This window comes from Labrus bergylta, chromosome 1, assembly GCF_963930695.1.
Source record: "Labrus bergylta chromosome 1, fLabBer1.1, whole genome shotgun sequence".
NCBI lineage: Eukaryota > Metazoa > Chordata > Actinopteri > Labriformes > Labridae > Labrus > Labrus bergylta.
This window is the reverse complement of record NC_089195.1, coordinates 8,901,967-8,927,950: the sequence shown is the minus strand read 5'-3', so window position 1 is coordinate 8,927,950 and position 25,984 is coordinate 8,901,967. Positions and strand designations below refer to the sequence as shown.

The window sequence follows — 25,984 nt, the reverse complement described above, 5'->3', positions numbered from 1 at the left end:
CAGATGCCACTTTGCGCTGGAATGAGATTGGCTTGTGGGTATTTTCAGGCAACGCACAGGTGCATAATGGCAAAGTAAAAGTGATGGAAGAAAAGTGATGGTTCGTGAAGAGGCATGTCCTCATTATAATTGAGCAATTTGTGGTTGTTGTAGGATTATTTTATTTTTTTCTTAAGCTAATACACACACCAGTGTCCCTTGATTAAATTGCGCTCTGCATGCTCTTGGTGCACTCAGGCTGTTTATTTGTGCGTGCAATGGTTTTTCCTCCGTCGCTGAAGTGTCTTGGTAATCCCTCTTTTATTCCAAAAGGTTATTCTGCGCTCGCTCCTGCCTCTGTCCGTTAAGATTAGCCGTTCCTGGAGAGACTTCCATTTGCCTCTCATTATTAGACTTGTGTTACCTTTCTGTGGTCCGCAGCTTTGAGCAGCTCTCCTCCACCTCAGGTGAAGACGGTGTGCGCTGTGTCAATCATCTTGACAAAGAAGGAAGGTCTAAGATGGCAGTTCAATGGCAGATAATCCTGAGTGGAAAGTTTGGACTGTGTGCGTGGTTGTGCATGTGTGTGTGTGTGCACAGACCGACCCAGCATGAGGTTTCTTTTCCACAGGTAGGGCCAGATGCTACCTGTCATCTCCATTCAATCAATGTAATCACTGACCTTTGCAGCAACATGGTTGTTTGCATATCGTGTCAAGGCCGGGAGGAGTGCCTTAAACACAGATGAGCGAATGGATGGAAGGTTTTTATTCGTTTTTTTTCTCCTCCATCAGCACCACCACACATCAAACTAATCCTCTCAAAAATGAAAACTGGAAAATGAAAAGAGGAGCTAGGAGCAACTTATTTGTGCGTTGGGAATTCGGCTCCATGCTCACTGTGTTGTCAACAGTGTGTGTGTTTGTGTGTTGAGTCGTGCATAACTGTGATCTCCGGGCTGATACAGTATCAGCTCGTTGCAGCTGTCTGGTGAAACGGTCATAGAAAGAGGAAGTTACCACACAGTCAATGAGTGTGCAGTACGGGCTTCCCTCTCATGCCAGCTTGCAGTGTTTGGGTCAAACAGAAACACACACACCTTTTCTGGTAATTAGACCTGCACACAGGTGTAAAAAAAGAGGTTGTCAAAACATTACTCACATCCTGGGAGTAGTTTTAAGCTGATCATTAAATAGACTATAGCGCTTTTCTAGTCTTCTAACTACTCAAAGCGCTTTTACACCGCATGTCACACCTACACATTCTCACCCATTCACACACTGATGACAGTGGTAGCTATGTAGTGAGACTATCAGAAGTAACTAATCCCATTCATACGCCGCCAACGAAGCAGCAAGAGCAATTTGGGGTTAAGTGTCAGATATGTTGCTGCAGGAGCTGGGGATTGAACCCTCGACCTTCAGGTTGAGAGATGAGGACTCCACCAACTGAGCCACAGCCGCCCCAATCAATACAGATGCCTCTATGTGACCAACAAAAGCAAACAAGAAACTAGATTAATGATTTTTATTAGTCATTTTGAATGCTTGTAATCGCAGGTATCAGGGATTAACAGCACACAGCAGAAACACCCTTTACATTTTACCTAGCAAAGATTAAAGGTGAGTTTGACTGTTAAAGGAAATAAGGATGAGATTTTTCATCAAAAAACTCTATATACAGGGCGCGCTGGTGGTGCAATGGTTAGGGCACGCATCCCACGCATTTAGGCTGTCGTCTCAAGCAGGAGGCCCAGGTTCACCTCCACCCATGGCCTCCCTCCACATGTCACTCCCCACTCTCTCTCCCTGGTTTCCAACTCTATCCACTGTCCTATCTCTGCATTAAAGGCACAAAAAGCCCAAAAATAAATCTTAAAAAAAAAATAAAAAAAACTCTATATACATATATACACATAATAATATCAGAAGAGATTTATGAGTTATTGCTTTGTCCGAAGGTAGCGCCAAAATCAACACAAACCTTAGTTCTTCACAGGAGCTTTAAGTAACAGCAGCTTTACAATCATTAAATATACTAGATTAGAAAGTGAAATACAAAGAAGTATCCTCAGCACAATATTCTCATGAATGAAAACTAAAGGTACATTTAGAGAGAGAGTTACGACATTGAGTAGGTATCTTTATAATGTAGCCTATAAAACTCCTGTGAGTAGTGTTCAGCTGGTTATGGAACAAACACATTCAAATAAAAGTTGATGCTTCTTCATGAGCTTTGATAGCAAACAAAACTTTCATGTAAAGCACAAAATTAGCGAAGACATCAAAGGTACTGGTTTCTCCACAGGTGGTACAAATATCATCAAAATCCAACAGTTCCTTACAATAGCTTAATTCAGACCCATTCTCTGTACTGTGTTCTGTGGTAGTAACTGAGGCGTTACAGGGGCGAGACGGGATCAGTGGAGCCAGCAGTGGAGTGCAGCGCAGTGATTGTGCCGTGCTTCCGCAACGCCAAAACTCAATGTGTATTCTCAGACTGAGACACAAATAATACGCCGTTGCAGAATCAATATGAATGTACACAGGCGTAATGATGACTGAGCTTAGTTACCGCGCTTTTGGGGAAATGCAGTCTGAAAAGAGTTAATGATGCATACAGAGAAGCAGCATTTTAATGATGGATGCTAGGTGACCTATTATATATAATATGTCACATAATGTTGTAAAGCTGTTAAATATATAAAATGTTATACTCTTTATTAAAGGATATGCACTTTGTTTGTGGCATCTGGCTTCATCCCCACAGCAATCAACAAATAAAAAAAGAGAATCTATAACAGTCTAATACTTTCAGAATCTATCGTAACCACAGATGAGTCATAAAATGCAAAGTCTTACTTAAATAAAAAACGCATTTAATGCATCAACACAGTGCATCAACAGTTTTGCAGGTGATTTGCTTCAAGCAGTGGCGAGGAGCCACCAGCATGTAGAAATACTCCGTTCAGAATGCAATCTCTGCAAGTAAAAGTGCTCATTAGGCAGTTTGGTCCATCTCAGAGAACTGTAATATTGGATTATAATTATTGATTTGATGTGTGTGTGTGACCATCATTTTAATGTTGCAGCTGAAAGAGGTGGGGCCAATTCTAACTAGTTACTTCATATGATGCCAGGAAGCTTAATCCATGATATCAGATCAGGATGCTTTCCTATATGTCTAATCCACTTTCCATCGTTAAAGGTCATTGAAGCTTCAGATAATTGTTGTGCGATAAAATGTTCACAACACATATTGGAAACAGATCAGTGATGTGCAAGTATCTTAAACTTGCTGTGCTTGGCTAAATTACTTATTTTCTTTCATCACTACCTATCAGATATAACAGGCTTTCCTCAAATTGCACCTTGTTATTTTTCCCTGAGAGTTTGCATCCGTCAGTTGTGATATCATGGGTGGCTCCCCATGAATCAATAAGAAATCACAGCACGTCATTCGCTGTTATCAAGCCATTGCTGATAAAATAAGAGCGGCTCCTGCAAATAAAAAATTGCTTTTTGATATAGTTTGAAAAACTGCCAGGACATCCTGAAAACAAAACTTTCACCTCCTCTATTTACACTAGGCTGTATGATTACATTAAGACGATTCATCATTTCCTTTTAACATTGCACTCTCAGCAGCCTGGTGGAGATCTACTTTGATTTCTTAAAGGCCTGCAAACAAGATATCAGTAATGAATATGAAGCATGGACTACGCTTTATAATCTGAGAGGCATTATCTTGAAATAGGCTGCTAATATTGCTTGAGTGCTTTCTTGTCTTGAACTGCAAGTCATTAGTTTTTTCAGAAATGGAAACAGAATATTGATAAATACAGTTTTGTTCCTAATCGTGTTGTTTTGCTTTCAAGTTGTACTAATTGAGGTTAGATGCTGTATGATCAGTTTTAACTGCTTTCAGGTAGCTTCAGAGTGGAAAAAGAATGAAAAACTAGACTTAATAGTTGAAGGGCAAATTAAGTGTTAGTCTAAATATATGCTGTTGAGATGTTGTGAAAGGGAAGATTTGTTTTCTGGGTCCTGAACTCAACACTTTTAATTAATGCAGCATCATGTCCTTCTTTAGGGGGAACTACGACAGATTATTATCATATACTTCAGCATCTTTTGCACGATTCACCACTGCACTGTTTCACATTTAGTCATGTTAATATTAGTCTTTTCTTATTATGTTTATTTTTGATATTTAATGTTGTAGCTGTACATATGAGAGCACAGTTCAGCGAAGTTAAATTCCTTGTGTGTCATACCTGGCCAATGAATCTGATTCTGATACAAATCTTCATGTCAGAAAGAGTTTTTGTTATTAAGACCATGCTGAGTGGTACAAATCCTTCCCAAACTCATACATTGAGTAGCCCACTGTCAATTTATTTCTGTGTGTAGATAGCCTATATAGGCTACATATACATAGTTGTTTCAGTGAAATAGCTTATTTAGTTTCTGTTTTTAAAAAACTTGTAGCCCAATGTAAAAAGCTGTATTTGATTATTAAGAATTGAAAAATAAATCTCAAATGTTGTAATTAGCAGAGGAGCATATCACCTTTGGCGTCATACCAGCCTATTTAACATGACATTTCCATATGCTAATGGATATCAAAAAGAATGTTTGTATTCTATCTCTCTGTACTGTTGTAGGAACCAATCAGTACCTCGGATGTGAACTCTAAGTTTAGACACTTCTTTAGAGGAGGGGCTGTGTTGTCACTCTGTTTAAACGGCCCATCACACAGTAGTAGTGTCTCATGTCTCTTTAAGTGCAGTTTGCGTTGATCCTTCATGAATGAAACCATGTGATCCAAACATCATTTGACGTGTCGCGCCTCCGACCTAAGACTAAAACAAGCGAGGAAGCAGTGGATTTATCTAGAGAGCGGTGAGAACATTTCTCCAGCTGTCTCCCTCTTCGGCGAACCATCGGTGAACGGAACCCGTGAAGGTGCAGTGGGCGAAAGGCACCGGTGTGACTTCTGGTGAGTCAGCTTGGTCGAAGTCAAAACTGAAATTGTTTTCAAAAGTGCTGAATTTAGATGTTGTTGTTTTGCTGAGTGTGCATGGGCACCGCCGATACCGCTGCATGCTGCGCGCTTATGTTACCGCTTGTACCGGTGTGCGCGGCTACCGTCGCTCCGCTGTCCCGTTCAGCCCAACTCACAGCCGTGTAAAGGGCAGCAGGCTGGTATTGCTGAATCATCACGATTCAGTCGTCATCCAGACAAATTCAAGAGCATGCTCTTCCGAGACCGGCTCGGTCACCGGAACGACCACGCCGACCGACCAACCGGCGCTCTCATAACAACACAGACAAAGGGGGAGTACGTTACGTACGGCTGTCAAGCTTAACGAGAAGCCATGTGTCGGAATTAAACACCGTGTAGGGAGTTCTGTCTGTGCCGGTGTTCCGCCCGGGGATTCCCTTGTTTTGTTGTTAGTAAATAGATATTTTAAAAAGGTGAAAGTAGGAAGAGCAGCGATAACATATGAACATAAGAGTAACAACTTAAGGTAGCGGGAGACCCTACAACAACAGATAACCTGATGGTAGCTCCTCCGGCTGTCCTCTCCTCGAGGTGCTGAAGCGGCAGCGGGTCAAACCGACTCGTCGTCCGTCGCCTCTTCACAGGTAAGATGACCAGTCAGCTGTTTGATAAGTTACCTGTCTGTATCAGGGACTGTTAAACTGACTCCTGTTGTTACGCTTCGTCCTCTCGCTTCGTAACACTGCCATGTGTGTCAAAGTAAAAACGTGTAAGGAATAAAACACAACAATGAAACAGGCTGTCACCGTGGTAACTATAGCTACAGTGTTCGTAACTAAGGAGCGGTGACTGCCGGGGCGACGGCTTTGACATTTGCTTTGTGTCAGACGCTGTTCTTCCGACGGGCCCTCGGTTCATGTATGTTTTAACACTAGGGGGGTAGATTTAGCGTGACTCGCACTGTCGGTTTAAACAAAGAGAACCAGTCCGTTTCCCGGTTGTTCACCGGTTGTTCACCGGCTGGGCTCACGGCAGAGATGCTGATTCATCACAACGTTGATATTTCTCATCGTTTGCGCGAGCAGAGCGGAGGCATGAGGGAGCCATGGCAACATGGCACCGGCGGCAGGCGCGAGGGAAGGAAGAGCTCGGTTTATATTGGGGGTTTGGCTTTGGAATAAACACGGGCCTATTTCTGTCATGTAGTGAATGTTGACGTATTTATGGGATGATTATAGCTCCTGTGGGCTCCGGAAACAGTGTTCAAAATGTCATTAGTGCTAAATATGTTCCTTTTTCTGTGAGGCTTGGATATTGAAGGGGCTCTGATACATTCTCACAATTAAATCAAGGCAAATGTGAAAAATATGCATGTAGATATATTATAAAAATCACTTGGTTTACATTTGGGGATACCTTATCCCCAAATGATTCATTCAACTTGCTGCCCTTGCATTGATCACTTTTAAAACATTTTCTGAAAGTCTTCAAATTAGAAAATGTGTGTGTAAAAGTCATGAAATACATTTTAAGAAAAACAAATGAGAGCTGGAGGGTAGGCTTTATTCCCATGGCAGTTAATGTTGAGCATTGATTGCTCATGAACCCACACAGAGACTTGTGCTAAAAAAAGAAAGCACCTCACTAAACTGAAGTGCTTTGCAACAGAATATCCTCTGATTGATCTCTTCTAGATGGGCCATTATCCGCTGCCTGGTAGCAACCTATGAGCAGCACTGCAACTCTGAAACACTGAGGAGTAATAGGGAAGCTCTGTGGGTTCAAGAAAAACAGAAACTTCACCCCCTAATGACTCCGTATCAGCAGCTTTAGTTAGAGTCAGCACTCTGTGGAGTGTATCAAAAGTATGTAGTAAGCAAGTTGGCAAGTACTGTAATAGAGGGTCATAATGATGAAACAGTTGTATCAGTATTGGAGAGAAGAGCACCCCCCAACCCTCCTTACACACACATTTTTCCCATTTCCTTTTCTCATTGGATGCACGCACACACACTCACAACCAAGGGGCTAAACTTTTTTATACTTGGTATCAGTATTTAATCAGTGCTTGAAGTGCATTTCTCTGTCAAGTACTTTCCCCATCCTTCCCTGGTGTTCACGGTAATTGAACGCTGACCAATGCTTATGTGTGCAACTTTGCTGATGGTGGCGGAGCGGCAAGGCGCACGGAGCAAGGGGGATGAAGGAAGAGGGAGGAAGAATGAGAGATGGGATTTGCGGAGAGATTGAGAACAAGGACCTTTTTGTCTTCAAGGCATTCCCCTGAAAATGCTGAGCCGAAGCAAATGCGCTCTCGCTTGACAGATGGCGTTTTCACTTGTTACTTACCACAGCTAGTTTCTTTGCCGTGTCGTGTGCATGTGTGTCTGTGTGTGTGTGTGTGTGTGTGAGAAAAAGTGCAAAGAGAGCAGGGGATATAAGACTCTATAAGATGCTAAGATCTAGTGCTGTTGGGGCTGTGTGAGTGTGTGAGTGTGTGTGTGTGTGTGTTTAGCTGCACTTGCAAGATGTAGAAAGACGCATGCAGCAATGGGAAGTTATTTTACTCTCAGTTGGTCATTACAACATTTGCTTTGGCAGTTGATACCTGCACCCCTGACCTGAAGCTTCTCTCTTAAGGAGGAATCCCCTAGTGGTTGGTTTGACATCAACATGTGTATGCGTTTGTGTTTTTTTGTGTGTTCTCCTATAAACTTAATTGATTATGTGCATTCACAGGGGTCAAGCTGATGTAACACTGTGTAAAACCTTTTAGTCGTGTTTAATATGAAGAAGGATTCTGGATATTCTGAGATATAAGATAAGTGTTAAGTCTACCAGAAGAAAGAGATGCACCAATGCTAAAAGCTAAGTTTAAAATAATTTACAACCAAAAAAGGCCACTGGAGGGAATTTGAAGTCTTTCCAGCTCAGGTGGAAAACAATGTCCGTCATGGAATTCGTTTAACTCTTTAATCACAATAATTTATATAAAAAAACACCTAAAGCCTGTATATTGCGTTAGGTAAAAACAAGCTGGTATATGAAATACATGACAATAACGACAGGATCCAAAAAACATTTTCATGCACTGTTGAAAAACTGTGTGGCCTCCTCTGATTCCTGATTCCCCGTCCCCATTCACCTGTGACTTCCTTTTCTCGCTGCCCATGGCTGGGATTATCGCCTATGCCCAGGCAACAGCATAGTTTATTTTTCAAGCTTGAAAATGAATAAAAAAACTAATTGATTGTGAAAATAGTTGCAGTTTTTATGTGAGAGGCTAAATCGATCAATGAATGGAGTCATCATTTCAACCATAAATTTAAAAGAGGTTAACTAAAGATGGACACACAAATGGGAAATGAAATATTAATGTGTTGCCATCTAATGTTACTTAAATTATTATTAGTTTTATTATGGATTTTATTTATTTATTGGGCTTTTTATGCCTTTCTTCAGAGACAGGACAGTGGATAGAGTCAGAAATGAGGAGGGAGAGAGTGAGAAATGACATGTGGGGAAAGGAGCCACAGGTCGGACCCGGGCTGCCCGCTCTGAGGAACTCAGCCTCTGTACACCAACCACTAGCCCACCTGCTCCATCTGATTATCTTATTTTAACTCACTATATTCATGTCACATAAAGTTACTGATCATAAGGCTGTTTTAGCTTAGACAGCATTATTGGTGAAAAACTGTTTTATTTCCCATTTTTGTTTCTGGTTTACTATTTTCTTGGGTTTTGGAGCTGCTGCGTGTAAAACAGAAACTAACTGATACACGTTTTTTTAAAATGAAGAATCCCTTATACATAGACAGAAAATGCATCAGTGTTTCATTTTGTCTTATCACAGGGAAGCCAAAAAAGACTTGTGCCCATGTGCAACGAGGAAATATTTCATTTGAAAACTAAGCAAACAAGACTAAAAGCGAACATTCACTCTTTGATTCTTTGTTGTAGGTTTTAACCTAAAAGATGTTAAGGTTAATTCCCTTACTGTCACATATTAATTCAAGTCTATATTTTAAGCCTGTGGTTAATGATGTTTTGGTTCTTACATTAAAATAAACATCTTCTGTTGTATTGATTCTAAATACATCTGTGATAGTTTTGAAGAGGCTACACAAAGGCATCACTTATTGCAGACCTATGGGACTGGATTGCATTAGATTGCATAGGTGTTCACAATATTGTGTCCATCTCCTGTGTGTGTGTGTGTGTGTGTGTGTGTGTGTGTGTGTGTGTGTGTGTGTGTGTGTGTGTGTGCGCGCGCGCGTGTGTGTATTAGTTTGTGCATGTTTGTGTTACAGAGTCTGGTATTTTTTAGGAGATAATTTCTCTGTAGCGCCTGCGTGTTTACGATCTTGTTTACTTCTGGGATCCATTTCAGAGAAGTCTTGTTATGTTTTTTTCAAATTTCTGAGAAGTAGAAAGAGAGAAGTAAAAGCCGGAGTAAACGACGGCCTCGGAGAGTGGGTGAGAGAGGCATGAGAGAAAAGGAAGCAGTGGGGCAGATCAATAGTTGAGTGTTTTTTCTTCACAGTAATGATGAAATATGGTGTAAGCAGATCTGGTGCATAATCATTGCTGTGCTCCACTGTTTTTTTTTTTTCTGCTTCTGTGTGAGTGTGTTGCTTGTCCTTGTGTTACTTTGACTTTGTGTGTGTGTGTGTGTGTGTGTGTGTGTGTGTGTGTGTGTGTGTGTGTGTGTGTGTGTGTGTGTGTGTGTGTGTGTGTGTGTGTGTGTGTGTGCGTGCGTGCGTGTGTGCGTGTGAGTGTAAAATTTCCCCTCCCTCTACAAGTGTCTTGACTCCTTATTTGCATAACCTCCCTGAGAACCAAAAAATGTGTGAAATCAACATAAATCCTGTTGCAACACACATGAGAAGTCATAAGGATTAAGAAATGGAAAACAAGTTTAAATTAATTTTCAAATTACCGACCTTACCTCGTGTCCTGAAGTGGTCGCGGTGTGTTCAAAGGAAATTATGACAAAGCTGCTTTTCTGTATCAATAACCGCTCTGTGATCAGCCTTCTTTGACTCAAGCTTTCCCTCTGAGGACCTTTTGAGTTTACTTTGGACCTTTTTCTTTTCTTTTGAGAAGGCTCTGGTTTAAAGAGACTCCTCATTACTCTCACCATAGCAGCAATTTTGTTTTGCATGCCGTGTTCAGATATTTAACTTAGCCTTGGAGATGTAAGGTATAACAGGACTATCCGTACCAGAGGTTGTCTACCAGTTGCATCATCTCTATGCACCAAATTGCAGCAGGTTTTAACTGCAGTGTGACGATCCTAGAATTGTGGTTTGAATTTCTAAACCTTTTAAACCAAAAAAAGAAACTTACACGCCCAAGGTGAATAAACAAAGATGTGTGTGTGTGTGTGTGTGTGTGTGTGTGTGTTAACTGTGGCACCAGCTCTTTGCCTTCACCTGTAGATTAAAACGATTTCAGTGCAACAACAATTCTACTACATTTATAAATCAGTGTTCACGGTGAAGGTTAGTTTGGAAAGTACATTTAAGAACTATGTACATCCTTGACGCACCTTCAACTTGTAACCACGTTTAAAGTGATGCAATGAAATGGATTGTGGTGGTCTTGGCAGACGGAGTTAGGTTCAACTTTTTGACATGTTTCCCCTCCTGGTTGTTGTGCCTGTTGATCTTCCTTCCATGCTGATTGTTTTTTTTAAGTGTTGACAATTTAATCAGCTACTTTTCCTCACCTAACTGATTGGATTTGTACACAACACTGGCTAGACCTGTGGAACTTACAATTATTTTTAGGGACAAAAAGTGTTTTCAAATTTTATTTAACAGTCATTTAACCCAGAGTTTTTTCCATTTAGATACAAAAATGTCTTTCAGAAGGAGTCCTGGCCAAGACAGCAGCACAAAAGGATAACAAAGGACAGACCATAACAGACAAACTACATCAATGAATAAATGAATAACATTCAGCAGTAAAAAAATGTCCTTACACTGGTCTAATGATCCTTAATTATGGTTTTAAATTCTTCTAAGCTACTACAAAGTTTAAAGTGACTCTGAAGCTTAGACCAAGACGATGGAGCAAAACCAATAAAAGCTCTGTTACAAAGACAGGGTGAGTTAGAGGAAAAACATACATGATGAGTCCTTGAGACTGAAGGTAACAACTACTGACAGATTTAGGAGTCGGTAAAGAACATTAACAAGAAGTTTGGATGTTATTTTGCAATTAATTGTAATGAAATCAAAAGGTTCAGATGTACATCCATCTGTCCAAAAGCCAAAGATATTTCAATGAATATTAACGAGACTAAGAAAATATCTGAAACCTCTGAAATGTTTTTCCTGTGGCAATTTTCTGAAGACATATGTTGAGGGTCCGCCACAATGAGTGCCGTTTAAAACCTCTGAGTGTGGAGGGAGAGTGGGTTTTTTAAACCCTGCAACAACAAGTCTGCACTGATGAAGGCTTACTGATGAACAGGAGTAACACAGTTTATTGCTCTTCACGGGAGAGTAGCTCTGTAGATACAAGCTTGGTGTTATCACCCACACAAACTGAAACCTCTTCAAAAAAGGTAAAAACAGTCGGGCGTTAAAAATCAACATCATATTCAGTATCTTATCAACGACTTAATCCAAAACAGAACAGGTGTTTATTTGATTGTGGAGTGTTTTATATGGACATGGGTTTACAAAAACGAAGCATCTTGTAAAAATCAAATTGTGATCAGAGTTTTTAAATCATATTGTTGAGTGATTTTAATGAGTCTGCCCATGGCTATTTTGTAGACAACATATAATGAGAGTGATATGAAACCATACTTAAACCTAATTCTTTTTGCCGTGGGGGCCAGGGGAGCTCTTCTCAAAGCTTGCCGGAGTAACTCCACCTAATGAAGGGTACTTCCTCCAGCTGTGGGCATGAAGTCGAAGTTCACTCCGTGCTGGAGTGTGAGTGTGGAGTGAGCCGTTTGAGAAAAGCCCCGAACGTGTCAAAATTGAAAGAGAAAAACAGCTTTGTATAATGTACCATGTCTATGATGAAGAAAACGAGTCACAGTATCTCTTCTCTGTGCTGGAGTCGGTGCATGTAATAAGATACAGAATGACATTCTTATGTTACGACAGAACATTGAAATGAAGTTATTTGATTTCTTAGATGATGCAAAGGTCTTTATCAGCACAGACTTCAGAATCAGAATCAGAAAAATGTTATTAATCCCAGGGGGAAAATTCAGTTGTTACATTTACTCTTATACACTATCAGTAGGAAATATAGAAATATGGGCGGCTGTGACTCACTTAGTAGAGTCGGTCGCCTCTCAAATCATAAGGGTTTGGGGTTTGATCCCCAGCTCCTGCAGCAACATGTCCAATGTGTCCTTGGGGCAAGACACTTAACCCTGAATTGCTCCAGCTGCTTCGTCTGCGGCGTATGAATGTGTTTAGTTACTTCTGATGGCCACTTTACATAGCAGCCTCTGCCATCAATGTGTGAATGTGTAGGTGTGACCTGCGATGTGTGACATGTGATGTGTGACCTGCGATGTAAAAGCATTTTGAGAAGACTAGAAAAGCACGATACATGCTCAAGTCCATTTACCATTTACCAAAAAGATATAGAATATAAAGTGAAATCTAAATAATACAATAGGCAATAAGTACCTGTATCTGAAAAATAATAAGTAATGAACCAAGCTCATGGAATTGAATAGGCTATATAAACAGTATAAATATAAAATGTGCTGTGTTAAGACAATGTTACCAGTTTGTTTTATTATTGCAAACACGTGTCTAAACAAATTGTTGACCAGTGTGCAGACAGATTGCACAGTTAAAGTAAACATAAACACAACACAGTGGGAAAGTTTACAATTCTTGCGATTTAATTGATTGATTAATTGATTAAGTCTAGGTTTAATAGTCCAGGAAGTGTCTGACTTTCAAAGGGATGAAGGGATGAAACTTCAAGGGCAACTCTTATTTTCCTATTGCTTTACAGTTCAAATGTAATATATAACATGTTTACGCTCATCATGTTTTATTTGAAATTATGTAGATACATATACGGGTTGAATTTATTTTTCTTTTAAATATTTGTTAGATGTCTTGTTAAACTAGTGCTGGTTGATAATGGACAAAGGGAGTACAGTAGAACCTGCACATACCATGGTACCGTGTGTTTTTGTGTGAGTTAAAATGCCTGTCATACCATCTCAAATGAGTGACAGCAACTGGGAAACCTTAAAATGGTCACCAGGAATGTCCCAGAGCAAAAGGCCAAGCTGCTCTCCATGACTCCTGAGTGAGCTACAAACACATCTCTGCTTCTTCATATCTGCTCTTTAAAGTTTCCAAAGACAGTTCTGATTAGAAATCCTGATGAATGTGGCAGATAGTGACTTTAGTTTGCTGCTGCAGAGAAACTTATAGTCTCTTATAGTCTCGAGTTAATATTATAGACTAGTGATGAGAAGTGTCCAGGGGGAAATAAAACTACTGTGTCATTAAGCCTATCGCTGTCACCTTTACAGCCCTCTGTTTGTTATATACACACACACACACACACACACACAAAAGAAAAGAACTAACTTAACCTACGCTACATGCTCTCTCTCTCTCTCTCTCTCTCTCTCTCTCTCTCTCTCCTCTTTAAAAAAAGCACTTATGAAAAAAAAAAAAAAGGAGCCAGCGCTCAATCGCCTGACAGTGCAGTTTTTCTGCTTGTGTTGGGAAATTTGTCATCACACTCCGACTTACTACCTGGAATGGGAAAAACGTGTCGACGCCAGGACTTTTTCTCGCCTTTAATAACACACTTGCGCAAACACTGCCTCGCACACACTGAACTGGCTCAGAGGCACACACACGGACACACAATCCTCAGAGAAAAGTGTGAAAGTGATCACTCTTCTCTCTGCATATATTAGAATATGTATATGAGGGCTCAGCCTCTTGCTCCTTTTGCGAGTCTTTTCCCTCACTTTTCTTTGTGTTTTCCTCATTTCCACTTCTCCCCTCCCTGTCTGTGTTACCATCCTTATTTCACGCTCTGCATACCATCGTACTAATAGCTTCCTGCTCTTCTTCTACACACACACTACAAATCAAACTGTCTTTTCTCCCCCTTGTCCCTCATTGTCACTCTCCACAGCCCTGTGTCTCTGCCTCACCCCCTCTCTCTGTACACAGGTTGCCATTATCTCCCATCCGATTTCTAATTCACAATTAGCTTCCACACAGGGCTCATTGTTAATTATTTACCAGCTCCCTCATCACCCTTGGATCACACAAGATCAATGAGCACGAGCGCTACACCCTCTGTTTCTTTTTTTTAACAAAGACAAGGTGGAGCAGAGTTTGTTGTGGCACGCTGAGATTTTCAATCACGCTCCCTACATTCCCCTCTCTTTATTCCATCCTTTTCCCTCTGTGTCTCACTACTCGTCTACCATCCTTTGTGTTCTCCGTTATTGCTCACAGAGTTTCCTGAGGGAGGCCGCTCAGTTTAAAGCAGCGGTTGTATCGGGATTACTCAAAAAAAGAGCGCATCACAAACGACTTGTGACTCTTACAATCTATTCTTGATCATTCTCTATATGTTTGCTTGTTTAAGCTTGCGTACACCCACACACATGCCAGCCCCCAGGTCGTTTTTGAAGCGCTTAATCTGGCTGTTTATTTTCCTCCTGCCTGTGTGTGTATACGTGTGTGTGTGTGTGTGTTCCTGCGCAGAATGCCACCAGCTCTTAAGTTGTAAGTCTCTTTCTAAGAAATTCCTCTCTGTGCCGCGCTAGTGGCTGGAGCAAAAGGTTTTTCTCAAACAAGATTAATTAGAGCTCTGTCTGAAGCCAACTACACACACACACACACACACACACAAATGCACACGCACAAAAACACACACAAACAGAGCTTATCATGCTGTTCGTCTGCACAACATGAAGAGAAAGGAGCCACTTTCTGAGCTCTTAAATCTATCTTTGTAAATTCCTTGATCTCTGTGTTCAGGGGGACAGGATGAGAGGCTTCTTTTTGTGTGTGTGTTTGTGTGTGTGTGTGTGTTTGTGTGAAACAGAGAGAGAGAGAGAGAGAGAGAGAGAGAGAGAGCAGGAGGGTGAAGGGGAAACAGAGAGAGAGAGGGATGGTCAGCAGTAGTTTCATTGCACTGGATCAGCTTCAGAACTTTTCTAATTGGAGGTTTTAGTCGTGGTCGTTGCTGAGTTCAGGGTTTTTCTTTTTCTACCCCCTCCATCCATTCCTCCCCCCTGGTCCTCCCTCCCTCCCCCTTCATCCCTCCCCAGTACCCAACAGCTAAGCTCTTACAAATGTGTTGAGGATGCATTTTCACCCAAACACTTTCCCACCCCCTCTTCTTCTTCCCTCCCCTCCTCTCTCCCTCTCTCCCTCCATCCCCACCTCTGTCCCCCTCCTCTCCTCCTTCTCCTCCTCCCTATTCACTTGCCTCCCTCTTTTTCTTCTCTTCTTTCTCCCTTGTCATTTGCACCCCCTTTCACCCCCCCAGCCCGTCCTCCCTACATACTCAGCGTTTTTCTCGGTTGTGGGTGTGATGTCTCCGCTGTAACGCTAATCAGCTCTGGAGACGTCAGCATTCTTTCCGTCCTCCACCCCCCCCCTCCTTTTTCTCCTCCTTTCTTACCTTTTCTGTCCTTACCCTGCTATCTCACTAACTCCTCATCCTCTTTTCTCCTCACTGTCTTATCTTTTCTTCTCCACCACCTGTGTTTCACTCATCTCCACTATTTCTCACCTTCTCCTCCTTCTCCTCCTCCATCCATCTCCGTCCCCCTTGTCCCACCTCTGTGTGTTTGAATGTGTGTGTGTGTGTGTGTGTGTGTGTGTGTGTGTGTGTGTGTGTGTGTGTGTGTGTGTGTGTTGTTTCTTCACTGTAACCGTAAGCAGCTCTGCTCTTGAGTTGTCAGCATTCCTTTGGATGCTCCATAAAAAATAGAGCCTGCCGCAGCAAAAAAGCTGTCTGTTGTAGCAACAGTGACAGTGGCGTTGACCACACTGCAACGACCACCCCCAAAGCATTGTGGGAAGGACACCTCTGGCACTTTGTACTGGTGTGGGTGTATGTGTGTGTACACCCAAGATGAATGGTGATGCCTTTGCTCAGCAGATGATCTTTAACCTGGGTGACTTACACACAGCTTGAGTGTTCAGACAACTCACACACACACACACACACACACACACACACACACACACACACACACACACACACACACACACACACACACACACACACACACACACACTCACACACACTCACAAACTTGTTCACTATAGTATGTGGTGTAGGTCTGGCTTGTTGTTTTCTAACCTTGATGAAATAAACCTTAAAGTGCTGTCTTACTCTCCAAGTTTAAACTCCTAACGCCACAATTACTTCTTGGCCTGTAACTCTTACGATTATGTGTGTGTGTGTGTGTGTGTGTGTGTGTGTGTGTGTGTGTGTGTGTGTGTGTGTGTGTGTGTGTGTGTGTGTGTGTGTGTGTGTGTGGGGGGGCTTAAACAATAAGCTGATTGATATGAGTTTTGGTAATCAAACTTAGAACAAATTTTAGAGTAAGAAAAATTAAGCACAAAATGGAGCAGATTGGCTGGATGGCAGGTTTTCTAACTCTTCAGTGAGAGTAAACGTATTATGAAGGATGCACTGGTTGTGAAAATCAGGTCCGATACTGATGTTTAAAAATCAAGAATTTAGCTGATTGCTGATACCCACGTTCTCTTCATTAATTGTGCCTTTTTTTTCAAATAAACAAGCAGATTTGTTATAATAAGATTCATAGAAGAAATGTCCTGCCCAATAAAAAAACCTCTTCTCTGAATCAGCCTTTAAGACCACCAGCATTGAATTAATGCAACGCATCAGATACACATGCAAGAGATATTACATCCAATAACAGAAACTGGACTATAGTCCTAACCAGCTGAGGCCTAAGACTCACTCATAGTCACAGAAAGAAATCTTTTTTTTTGAGCCAAAGCATTTATTTATTTCAAGCTTAAAAGTCTAATTTAGTTGGATAAGATTACGATGGGATCTGTCAGTTACTAAATGTGCGTTAGTATTCAAATATGTTTGTATTTCTGTCATCTTAAAAGAACACATCAAAAAACCAGACAGTTTTTGATGATAACTTCAGCTGTGTAAGTCGGCTTAAATATCTATAACTAAGACGACTGCAGATACAAACATCCTTTCAAAGAAGCAGTGTTGTGCTGATAAAGATACATATGCTGCATGTGAACCTGCTGTGATTACATATGTTAGTTGCTTTTATCTAAGACAACAAAAAAATTCCATAACATTTGAATTGTTTCTTGGAGTATAAACGTCTGAGTGTGCATGTACAACACGCTCAGTGTCTGCATGTATGAAGCATAGTTAAGCACTTTAAACATAACACCATTTGCATGTTTGTGTACTTGCAGCCAAGCGTTTTACTTGTGTGTTTTATTGTGCCCCACTGGCATGGCGGCAGGGGAATGTGTATGTGCTGCCAGCATGCTTTTTGTTTGTATGTAGATGGATATGGGGGGGGGGGGGGGGGGGGGGTGTTTGGGCACAGGGGAAATAAACCAGTGCCTGGCAGTAAAACAGCCTCCTTTTTGCCCCCGATGTTTTCCCTCTCCTCTCCACCCCCAGCAGCCCCCCTGTCTTCATGTCTTTGATCCATCTATTGTGTGATGTTGCCCCTCCAGCTGTGGAAGGCTGCATCCAAACAAAATGCAAGATTGCAGATGTACATGAAGCGCTGTATTTGCACAATGAACGGAAAAATTACAGATGACTGACCCTTACCAATTAGAGAGTGCCAATTGCTCCAGGAATGAACGCCCCATTCCTTTCATTCTTCAGAATCGTACAGGATTTATGACGGATTTTCACTTACGGTACATCCCATGTACAGTGTGTGCGTGCATGATTGTAGTGTATGTTTTTTCTTTGATCTATATCTATTTATAGTTGAGTAGGATTTGTGCTTGCACAAACACTCACCCAGCTGTACAGACAGGCAGACGGAGGTGCATTGTGGTGGAGGCTTGTTGGGCGAACTAAGTGCCGGGCCCTTTGCTAGATAAGAACAAGAAAGAAAGAAGAACATTTTGCCCCATGTCAATGAAATGTCATCACTAATTAAAAGGAGCTTTTTAAATGACTGAACTTGTGAATGACTAAAGAAATATAACTTATTTCCAACTGCGCCGCTTGCTTTTTTAAGCAAAATTCATCAGAGAGTTGAAATGCATGAAGAAAGAAGAAAGGTCTGTCTTTAATCAGCAAATTACTTTAACTTTCAGATTCAGCAGTATCAGGTGTGCTGCTGTGGTTCAAAAGACAGTGTTTTTTTGCTTTGACGACTTAATTTCCCTGTCCGTTAGACAGCCAATCAAACACAAGCTCGTTTCTCCTGTTGAACCTCTTGTGCCCTGAAGGCTTTCCTCGATCTGCAGCTGTATAACGGGCAAACTGTCACCTTTAAGAAAAGGACTGGGGGGGGGGGGGGGGGGGTAAAAAGTGACAGAGCAGAGCAGAAATGTGCTCGGCAGGGAGGAGAGATAGAGGGGAGGGAGAAGAGAGTGAGATCAGGAATCTGCTGAGTCATCATGACTGGTCTCATGATGATCGCTCAGCAGCGGCAACAATAGCTGCACTTTATCGAACACACACACATGCACGCACGCACACACACACATACACACACACACACACTCACACTCACACTCACACTCACACTCACGCACACATACACACACACACAGGTCTAAGAGATGAGAGCCAGACCAAGGGCCACACAAAGCGTCTCATTGAGCTTGTAGAGATGCTCATCTGTGGAGCTGTGTGCTCTAAGGTCTGATCTCATCTTCTGCACTTCCAGGCTCCCTCTCTGTTGACTCCTTTTGTCTCTTGTTTCCACTTTGGAAAAAAACTGTGCTCATCAGTTTTTTTTGGTTTGCCCTCATCTGAGCTCCTTGTAGGTGTAGTTTTATATTTGTCTTTCTAATTTCCCCCCCTGTCTCTACAGTCTATGGGTTTTGTGCTCAGTCTCTAACAGTTGGTTTTCCCCTGGAGTCCTTCCCACAAATTTTACCACTTCCCCTTCTTTCACGTTCATTTCATTACTATTGGCCCAAAACCAGCCAATAACTGTTCAACAACTCAAAGGTGGTGGGCATTCTCAGAGAAACCAGCAGGAAACAGGAAGTCAGGGAAATTCTAAGAAAAGTTTCTTGTCACTTTCACTCCTCTACAATGTGAAACACACCCAAACTAAGACGCGCTCACACAACAGTAGATTTCAATTTGCCGTGTCTCCACTGGTCCAGCTGGGTATTGACACACTCTTTAAGAACACGTTTATCCTGTTTATCGTTTATAAATGATGGTCTCATTTTAATTTAAAGCATATTTGGTCTTTGAATTGGTTTTAGGCTTTAAGTTTAATTTAATGATGTCCCTCTGCTGATGTTCTGAGCTCTCTCTCTCTCTCTCCTCTCCCTCCATAGGTCTGTTCAGAAGAGCAAGGCTCTTGTGGTATGACGACGACTAACAAAGGAAATAAAGCCTTAAAGGTAAGCGCATGCATGTCTCACAGTGAGTTCCCTGTAGTTTAGGATATATTTGTCTGTATTTATCTCTCTCCTCACCTCCTCCATATTCCTCTCCAGGTGAAGCGAGAGCCGGGGGAGAATGGCACCAGCCTCACAGACGACGAGCTGGTGACCATGTCTGTGCGGGAGCTGAACCAGCACCTCAGAGGGCTCACCAAAGAGGAGATCCTGCAACTCAAACAGCGGCGACGCACCCTGAAGAACCGGGGCTACGCAGCCAGCTGCCGGGTGAAGCGTGTCACCCAGAAGGAGGAGCTCGAGAAGCAGAAGGCCCAGCTGCAGCAGGAGGTGGACAAACTGGCCAATGAGAACGCTTCGATGCGCGTTGAGCTAGACGCTCTGAGGTCTAAGTACGAGGCGTTACAGACCTTCGCCAGGACTGTGGCCCGGAGCCCCACTGTCGGGGTCGGGGTCAGGGGTGGAGGGGGTGGAGGAGGGGGAGGGGTGCCGTCTTCAGTCATTGGTCCACTTATACCGGGGAAAGTGGCAACGGCAACTGCAACAAGCGTGATCACGATAGTGAAGTCAAAAACAGACGCCCGGTCTTGAGGGAGGGAAAGATAGATGGCGGTGGAGAGATGGAGTGATTTTTATTCTCTGCTGGCTGCCTCTCTTCTAGCTGCACTGAACCAAACAGCTGAGCAGCCTTGATTAGTTTACCTTAGCACGGCTCCGTCACCTGTCACAGATCAGTGCAGCTGAAGGAAAGGATGAAAGCAGAGGAAGATTATTGAGACTATACAGATGCAAGCCCATGGTCAGAATGTGGTCATTTAGCACAGGACAGATACACAGACATACACAGGGTTCCTCCAACCACTGAAAGCCGGCAGGCTAAGGGAATGAAACGTTTTTAAAAATGTTAATATCTAAAACAGTTTCAAGTGTTACGTGTAAAGTTCACCTGCTGGTGGATCTAGATGTCTGTAAGTGCAGAATAGTGGTGTAACACATGTGTACACTAGATTTGAACTAAAGTGGAAAGCATTTAAATCCCTAAACGAACAAAAATACATTTTTACTGGAATCAAAATGACGTTATTAGTTTATGAATAGTAAAGTCACTGGATTAGATTAAACAGTTTAGTGTCCCTAACTTTGGAAAGAAAGTGTTCAAGTGACCAGCTGATATCAGTGGCGGCACAAAAGTCCCATCGTGCTCCATCTAGCCAAGAAATGTTCAGAATATATGGACAGAAAATTATATATTACACAATGGTGGTAACTGTATTTCTACTGTTTTGTACCGTGTTGTCATTCACATGAGGTCCAAAGTGTGTTCTCTGTGTGTCAATAGTGATATATCAGGAATTCTGTGAAATTCTGTGGCGCGTGTTCGTTTTGGTATTGCTATAGTTAATCAGCTGTTTCTTTTTCTATGGTCTCTTCTCTTTCTATGTTCAACCCTCTTTCTCTGAGCTATCCTCTCTCTGTCCTCCCATCTTTCAAACCCGACTGGTTTCTAATTATTACACACATTTCCTGGATCTAGTAGAAAGAGGCAGGGAAAGTAACATTTAGTAACAGCCAAAAACAACAAACGGAAACAAAACATAAAGGAGAGAAAGTTACTGACCTTTTCTCAGTTTGTAAGACTTTTCAGGGAAATGGTGGTTTGACCCCGAGAGCTGAATTAACATCAAGTTGTCTTGCAGTCTGTTTGAGTTTCTCTCTTCAGTACACAAAGTCATTTGAAGGGCAAGTGCCTTGATCTCCTAATGATACGCATCAAGGCGAAGTCAAGAGGACGTGGATGGACAGTGGTACCTGTGCTTAATGAAATACACTGACCAATCAGGAATCAGCTTGTAACCGCATTGAACTCTGGCTGTGCGTTGTTGTATGAGCTGTGTAATACCCATCAGGCATTTAAAACTCCCATTTATGTGACTCTGAAGTTCATTCACTTTGACAAGAAGAAAAAAGATCCCAGCTTTTTGAATATCTTTCATGATATTTTTTTTTATTTGATTGTCTGCTGACATAGTTATGATGTAGATTAGTACACCTACATGAAAATGTCAGCTTCAAAACACACTGGTTTATTCCTCCTGCTTTCAGCCACATAGCTAACCTTTTGAGGTGCAGATCTGCAATGAAAGCAAAGATATTTGAATTTCCAGTCACACAAATGGGCTGTCATGTCACTCGAGTTTGACCATAAAGTAGTGTTTTGTGTCGTTCTATACTCAAAGAATCTTTGTCTATGTATGGAGTCTGGTTTTTATAATGACAATTATCTTTGCATTGTTTGTAACGACCTGTAAAAAAAGTCTAACAAATCTGTTTGATATACAGTATCTCTCTATTTTGCAATTGTACCAAAAGTGGCTTAACTACTGAATAGCTTTGTTTTTTCTCTAGTGACTAGGCACGTGTGTGTAACCGTGAACTAGTGTGTGCTGTGCTGTGTAGGTGTGTGACGAGGTAACTATAACGTTCACTATTTCATAGACATGACTTTGATCATTGTTTGATTTCAGGCCGGAGTGGGTGATGACACTGTGGGTAACTGCTACATCTTTTTGATCATGAAACCGTTTTCTTTTCTTTTTTTTCATCTCTCAGCTCTGCAGACGTGTTAGATCGAGTGTTCATCAGCTTGAAATCTAAACTTTTGATTTATAAAGTGTAAGTTTGGCAGGTCCAGTGTCTGTATTTATACACAGTCATGTGTGACTTTGTTTTTTCCGTGCTCTGTTTAAAAGTTGGTTGGCTGAGATGAGGAAGTGCTCTGGTTAACCTCACAAGCTTCATGATATTTGTGTATTCAGGTCATCAGAGATGTGAAACTAAACAATGGGCCTGTAAAGCTGCATCACACTGTTCCTTCATTAAGTTATTTTTGTAATGTGTGACAAACCGTGTACATTTGATATATTTATGTATATATAACGTTGTTCCTGTTTGTTTTTTGAACTGTTCTGTGTCAGGGAAGTGAAGCAAATTTGTAAATGTCTTTGGTGTTTTATGAAGTGATCAAAATGTATTCTGGTATTTAATTGTTTTTTCTGTCAAATAGTTAGGTTTACCTTAAAGGTTCAATTGCCTCTGTCTGTGTTTCACTAAAATATACCTGATGTAAATGGACTGATTGACTGAAATAGGAGCATTTTACAGCGATGAGAACAGTTCATGAATGCCACCTTTTACGTGGAGCGTTACTTTCCCACTGTGAAGTAAAAGGGTTGTCCTCTCTACTGCTGTGCAGTTATTACCATGATTACAGTGAGTCTTCGTCATTCATAATCATTACAAACAATTGAACAACGAGCAAAAGTATTGAAAGTGGAAACGGTTCTTTTTTATAATCTTAACACGAATAACCATTCACATATTCAGTCAACTGTGAAATCAGAGAGCAGCGAGTGTCAAATGAAAATGTCTGACAGAAGTGAAAAAGGATATTTTGTGATCAAACCCAGTAAATGTGTGTTTTCAAACGTGCCCTGTTTTTAATTATTTACTTTTCTATTGGAGTTTGTTTCCTGTTCTTCCGCTTTCCCACTGCTTCTGTCTGTCCCTTTATTTTTTGTGACTGATGTTTTCACCTGGGAAAGTTTTGCATTGTGTGTGTGTGTGTGTGTGTGGTATCAAATAGGATGACACTTTTGCCAAGATCAGGTTGTGTCTAGTTAAAGTGAAAATATGAAACCTCATGGTGCTTGTGAACGTGAAAACACAGTCAGACATTATGTTTCCATCTCTGTATACTGTTGTACTCCTGTACAACTCCTGTTTGTCAAGCTGTTTATAATGCAGGTCGTGTTAGTTGACGAGGGTAAAGAGCTGAGTGTTTGAAAGTGTGTGTACGTCGGATTGTAATTTGGGTTGTAGATTTCATTGCTTTTTTTAGCATCACTTGACAAATAACTGTGAAAACACAAAATGCGTTTTAAGTCGAGAAAGCGACTCGATGAAAAAAAGGGTTCAGAGGACATTAAGAATATATCATTCAAGTCTTCCAGACTTCAGTATCTTGTGGCTTCATAGGTCCAGTATGAAACATTACAGAGGTCTCTTTCTGATTGTTAATCAGCACATATGATCAGCTGACAAAAGCAAACCTCTACTGATTATCAGACAAGTCGGCTGGCTTTTCATAACAGAGTTTAAGAGGTTGTGGGACGTGCCGACCTTATTCTTTAACAGGGGTCATACCCTCCTTATCAAAAGGCTTTTCATCACAGACCCAAGCAACTGCTCCTAAACCACATCTATAAATATTTTACAGAGTCAGAGAGGAGTGGTGGAAACCCATCCGATAAAACCACGTCTCACTCCACTTCTTCCCAACCCTTTTTTTTTTTTTTTTACAAAGTATCGACGAGTTAACTCAGCAGGCAGCCGAGCCCCTTCTTTAAAACATGCGATTCTTCTGGAAGATGCAAATCATTAACCCCTTATCTTGCTGCTTGGCCAATCAGCGTGACGTTCTTCAGTTGTTTCCCTTTACAGTGAATCACGCCACTGCACTCTAAAAGCCCTTTCACCCACCTCAAACACAGATCGATGAGAGTAAATGAACCGAGGATTCCTTTGATCGTTTGTTTGTCGATTTCATCAATAATGATGTTTGTTTTGTTCCTCCTTCACTTTACCCTCTCTCTGCTGTTTTATGAGCTCTACAGCCTCTAAGCTTCTACATCACAGTAACTTTTCTCCTGTTTTAATTTAGAACATTTTGTTCCCACCAAACCACAGGTGTCCACTCGTGAGCGTTAAGCTAAGTTGGGCTATTTGTGTTGTGAAAAGTGAAAAAGTGTCATTTTTTAAACCTATAGGAAAGTAGTGAGTTTGTGTGAAAAGCCCTTATAAGAAAAAAAATCAGTGTTTTGTAATATTTCTGTATGGGGTGTAAACAATTATTCTATGACAGTACTTTCTATGGGAAAATGCTTAAATTGTGACAGTCTTTGTATTTATCTTCAACTAAATTATTGTACCTTTTTTTTGTTGCAATTTGTAGATATTTAAGTGATGATGACAACGTATTGGTAATCTTGAAATTAACTGTTTCATCATCGGTCTGATGCATCTCTTAATTTATTGATGTATATACTGTATGTTTGTTGATAAACAGCTTACTTTATTTTGTATATGACCAATAAAAACCTTTTCAAAATGAATTGATGTAATGTGCCTCTGTTATCACATTTATGAATACTGACATGCCTAGCCTGTCTACAGCCCCCCCCCCCCCCCCCCCATAATGTAAAAGTATAAGTTCTGTGTTTCGCCTGCTCCACTTTTCAGAATTGTTTTGCTCAATTGTTTTTTTTTTATTTAGATTTTCCCTTCATGACATCACAAAGGGCAGTAACCCGTCCGCCAGGTGGGCTACACTGCCAAAGCTAGGGTTTGTTTTGCGTTCTGAGTCTTTGGGGACTTCTGGGACTTATTTAAAGTGGTTGAGAAGAGGTAAAAATGTGACCTTTAAGGTTATCACTAAACATGAAAACTTATAGTCAAATGTTTCACTCACTGTGAATCTTTGCTTCAGAAAATGTAAACACATGCTTTTGGAGTGCAAATCGCCTCGTCTGACTCCTGTAGCGGCAGCATTAACCAACATTTAAAATGATGTTTTACGCCCCACCCTAAAGTGGCCCCATGGGTCTAACAACAAAACACAAACTGACACAATAAAGGACACAAAACACCTTAAAGGTGCGCTATGTAGATGTTGTAGTGAAATTTGAAAGTTGGAGAAGTGAAACAATTCTATGCTACATTTTCTGAACTAAATACACAAACTTTATTCAAAGAAAATGATGTGTCCTATGGAACACTGTTTGGAGCTAAAAAGCTACCATGAGAGTTACGGTTTTCCCTCCACCATAACTTCTCCAGTAGCATTTTATCTTCAAACTTTGTTCCAGGGACCACATTTTCCTCTGAGGATAGTTTGTGTTTAAAGCATAGGTTTAAATTTATGAACATAAAACCACCAAATCTGTACATTTCTACAACTTTCACACTTGTCTACCAAAACGACATAGTGCACCTTTAACAAAGTCAAAAACAAGGCAAGGCAGCTTCACCTGAGCAGAGCTGGAGACAACAGAAGGAGACACGAGACAAACAGCTCAGGGAAACACAGCTACAACAGATGACATAGAAATAATAAACATTGTGGTCTTGTTTGCTTTTTGTAGCTCATAGACCTTATTCTCCAGCTGCTTTAAGATCCAGCCAGTGTTATAACCAGCAAATAACTCATACAAGAAGCTGTAATTGCTGCATTGTATTACTTTCACCTGTGCTGTTTATTCCGTGAATAAAAGCACTTTTTGGATACGCTGAATGGCACTCATTAACTTTCAGACTTTCAAACATTGGAGCAAACT

At 41.2% G+C, this 25,984-nt stretch overlaps 1 protein-coding gene across 2 annotated transcripts; it reads left to right on the top strand.

Moving 5' to 3' along the window:
- The first annotated feature begins 4,719 nt into the window (after positions 1-4,719).
- mafgb (v-maf avian musculoaponeurotic fibrosarcoma oncogene homolog Gb) lies at positions 4,720-24,763 on the top strand. Of its 2 annotated transcripts, none has more exons than XM_065953130.1 (3): positions 4,720-4,980; positions 19,530-19,595; positions 19,692-24,763. In XM_065953130.1, exons 2-3 carry the CDS (start codon positions 19,560-19,562, stop codon positions 20,181-20,183), a joined length of 528 nt encoding a protein of 175 aa, XP_065809202.1. In that variant the 5' UTR covers positions 4,720-4,980; positions 19,530-19,559; the 3' UTR covers positions 20,184-24,763. The 2 variants fall into 2 exon arrangements, with proteins under 2 accessions (XP_065809202.1, XP_065809208.1); XM_065953136.1 differs by lacking the exon at positions 4,720-4,980 and adding an exon at positions 5,048-5,630.
- The last annotated feature ends 1,221 nt before the right edge of the window (positions 24,764-25,984 follow it).

What these genes read in the sequence shown, in the direction of transcription:
- mafgb (XM_065953130.1), top strand. Translation starts at nt 19,560, where the DNA reads ATGACGACGACTAACAAAGGAAATAAAGCCTTAAAG. An exon ending in AAGGAAATAAAGCCTTAAAG is followed by an intron (nt 19,596 to 19,691) that starts GTAAGCGCATGC and finishes ATTCCTCTCCAG; the next exon opens with GTGAAGCGAGAGCCGGGGGA.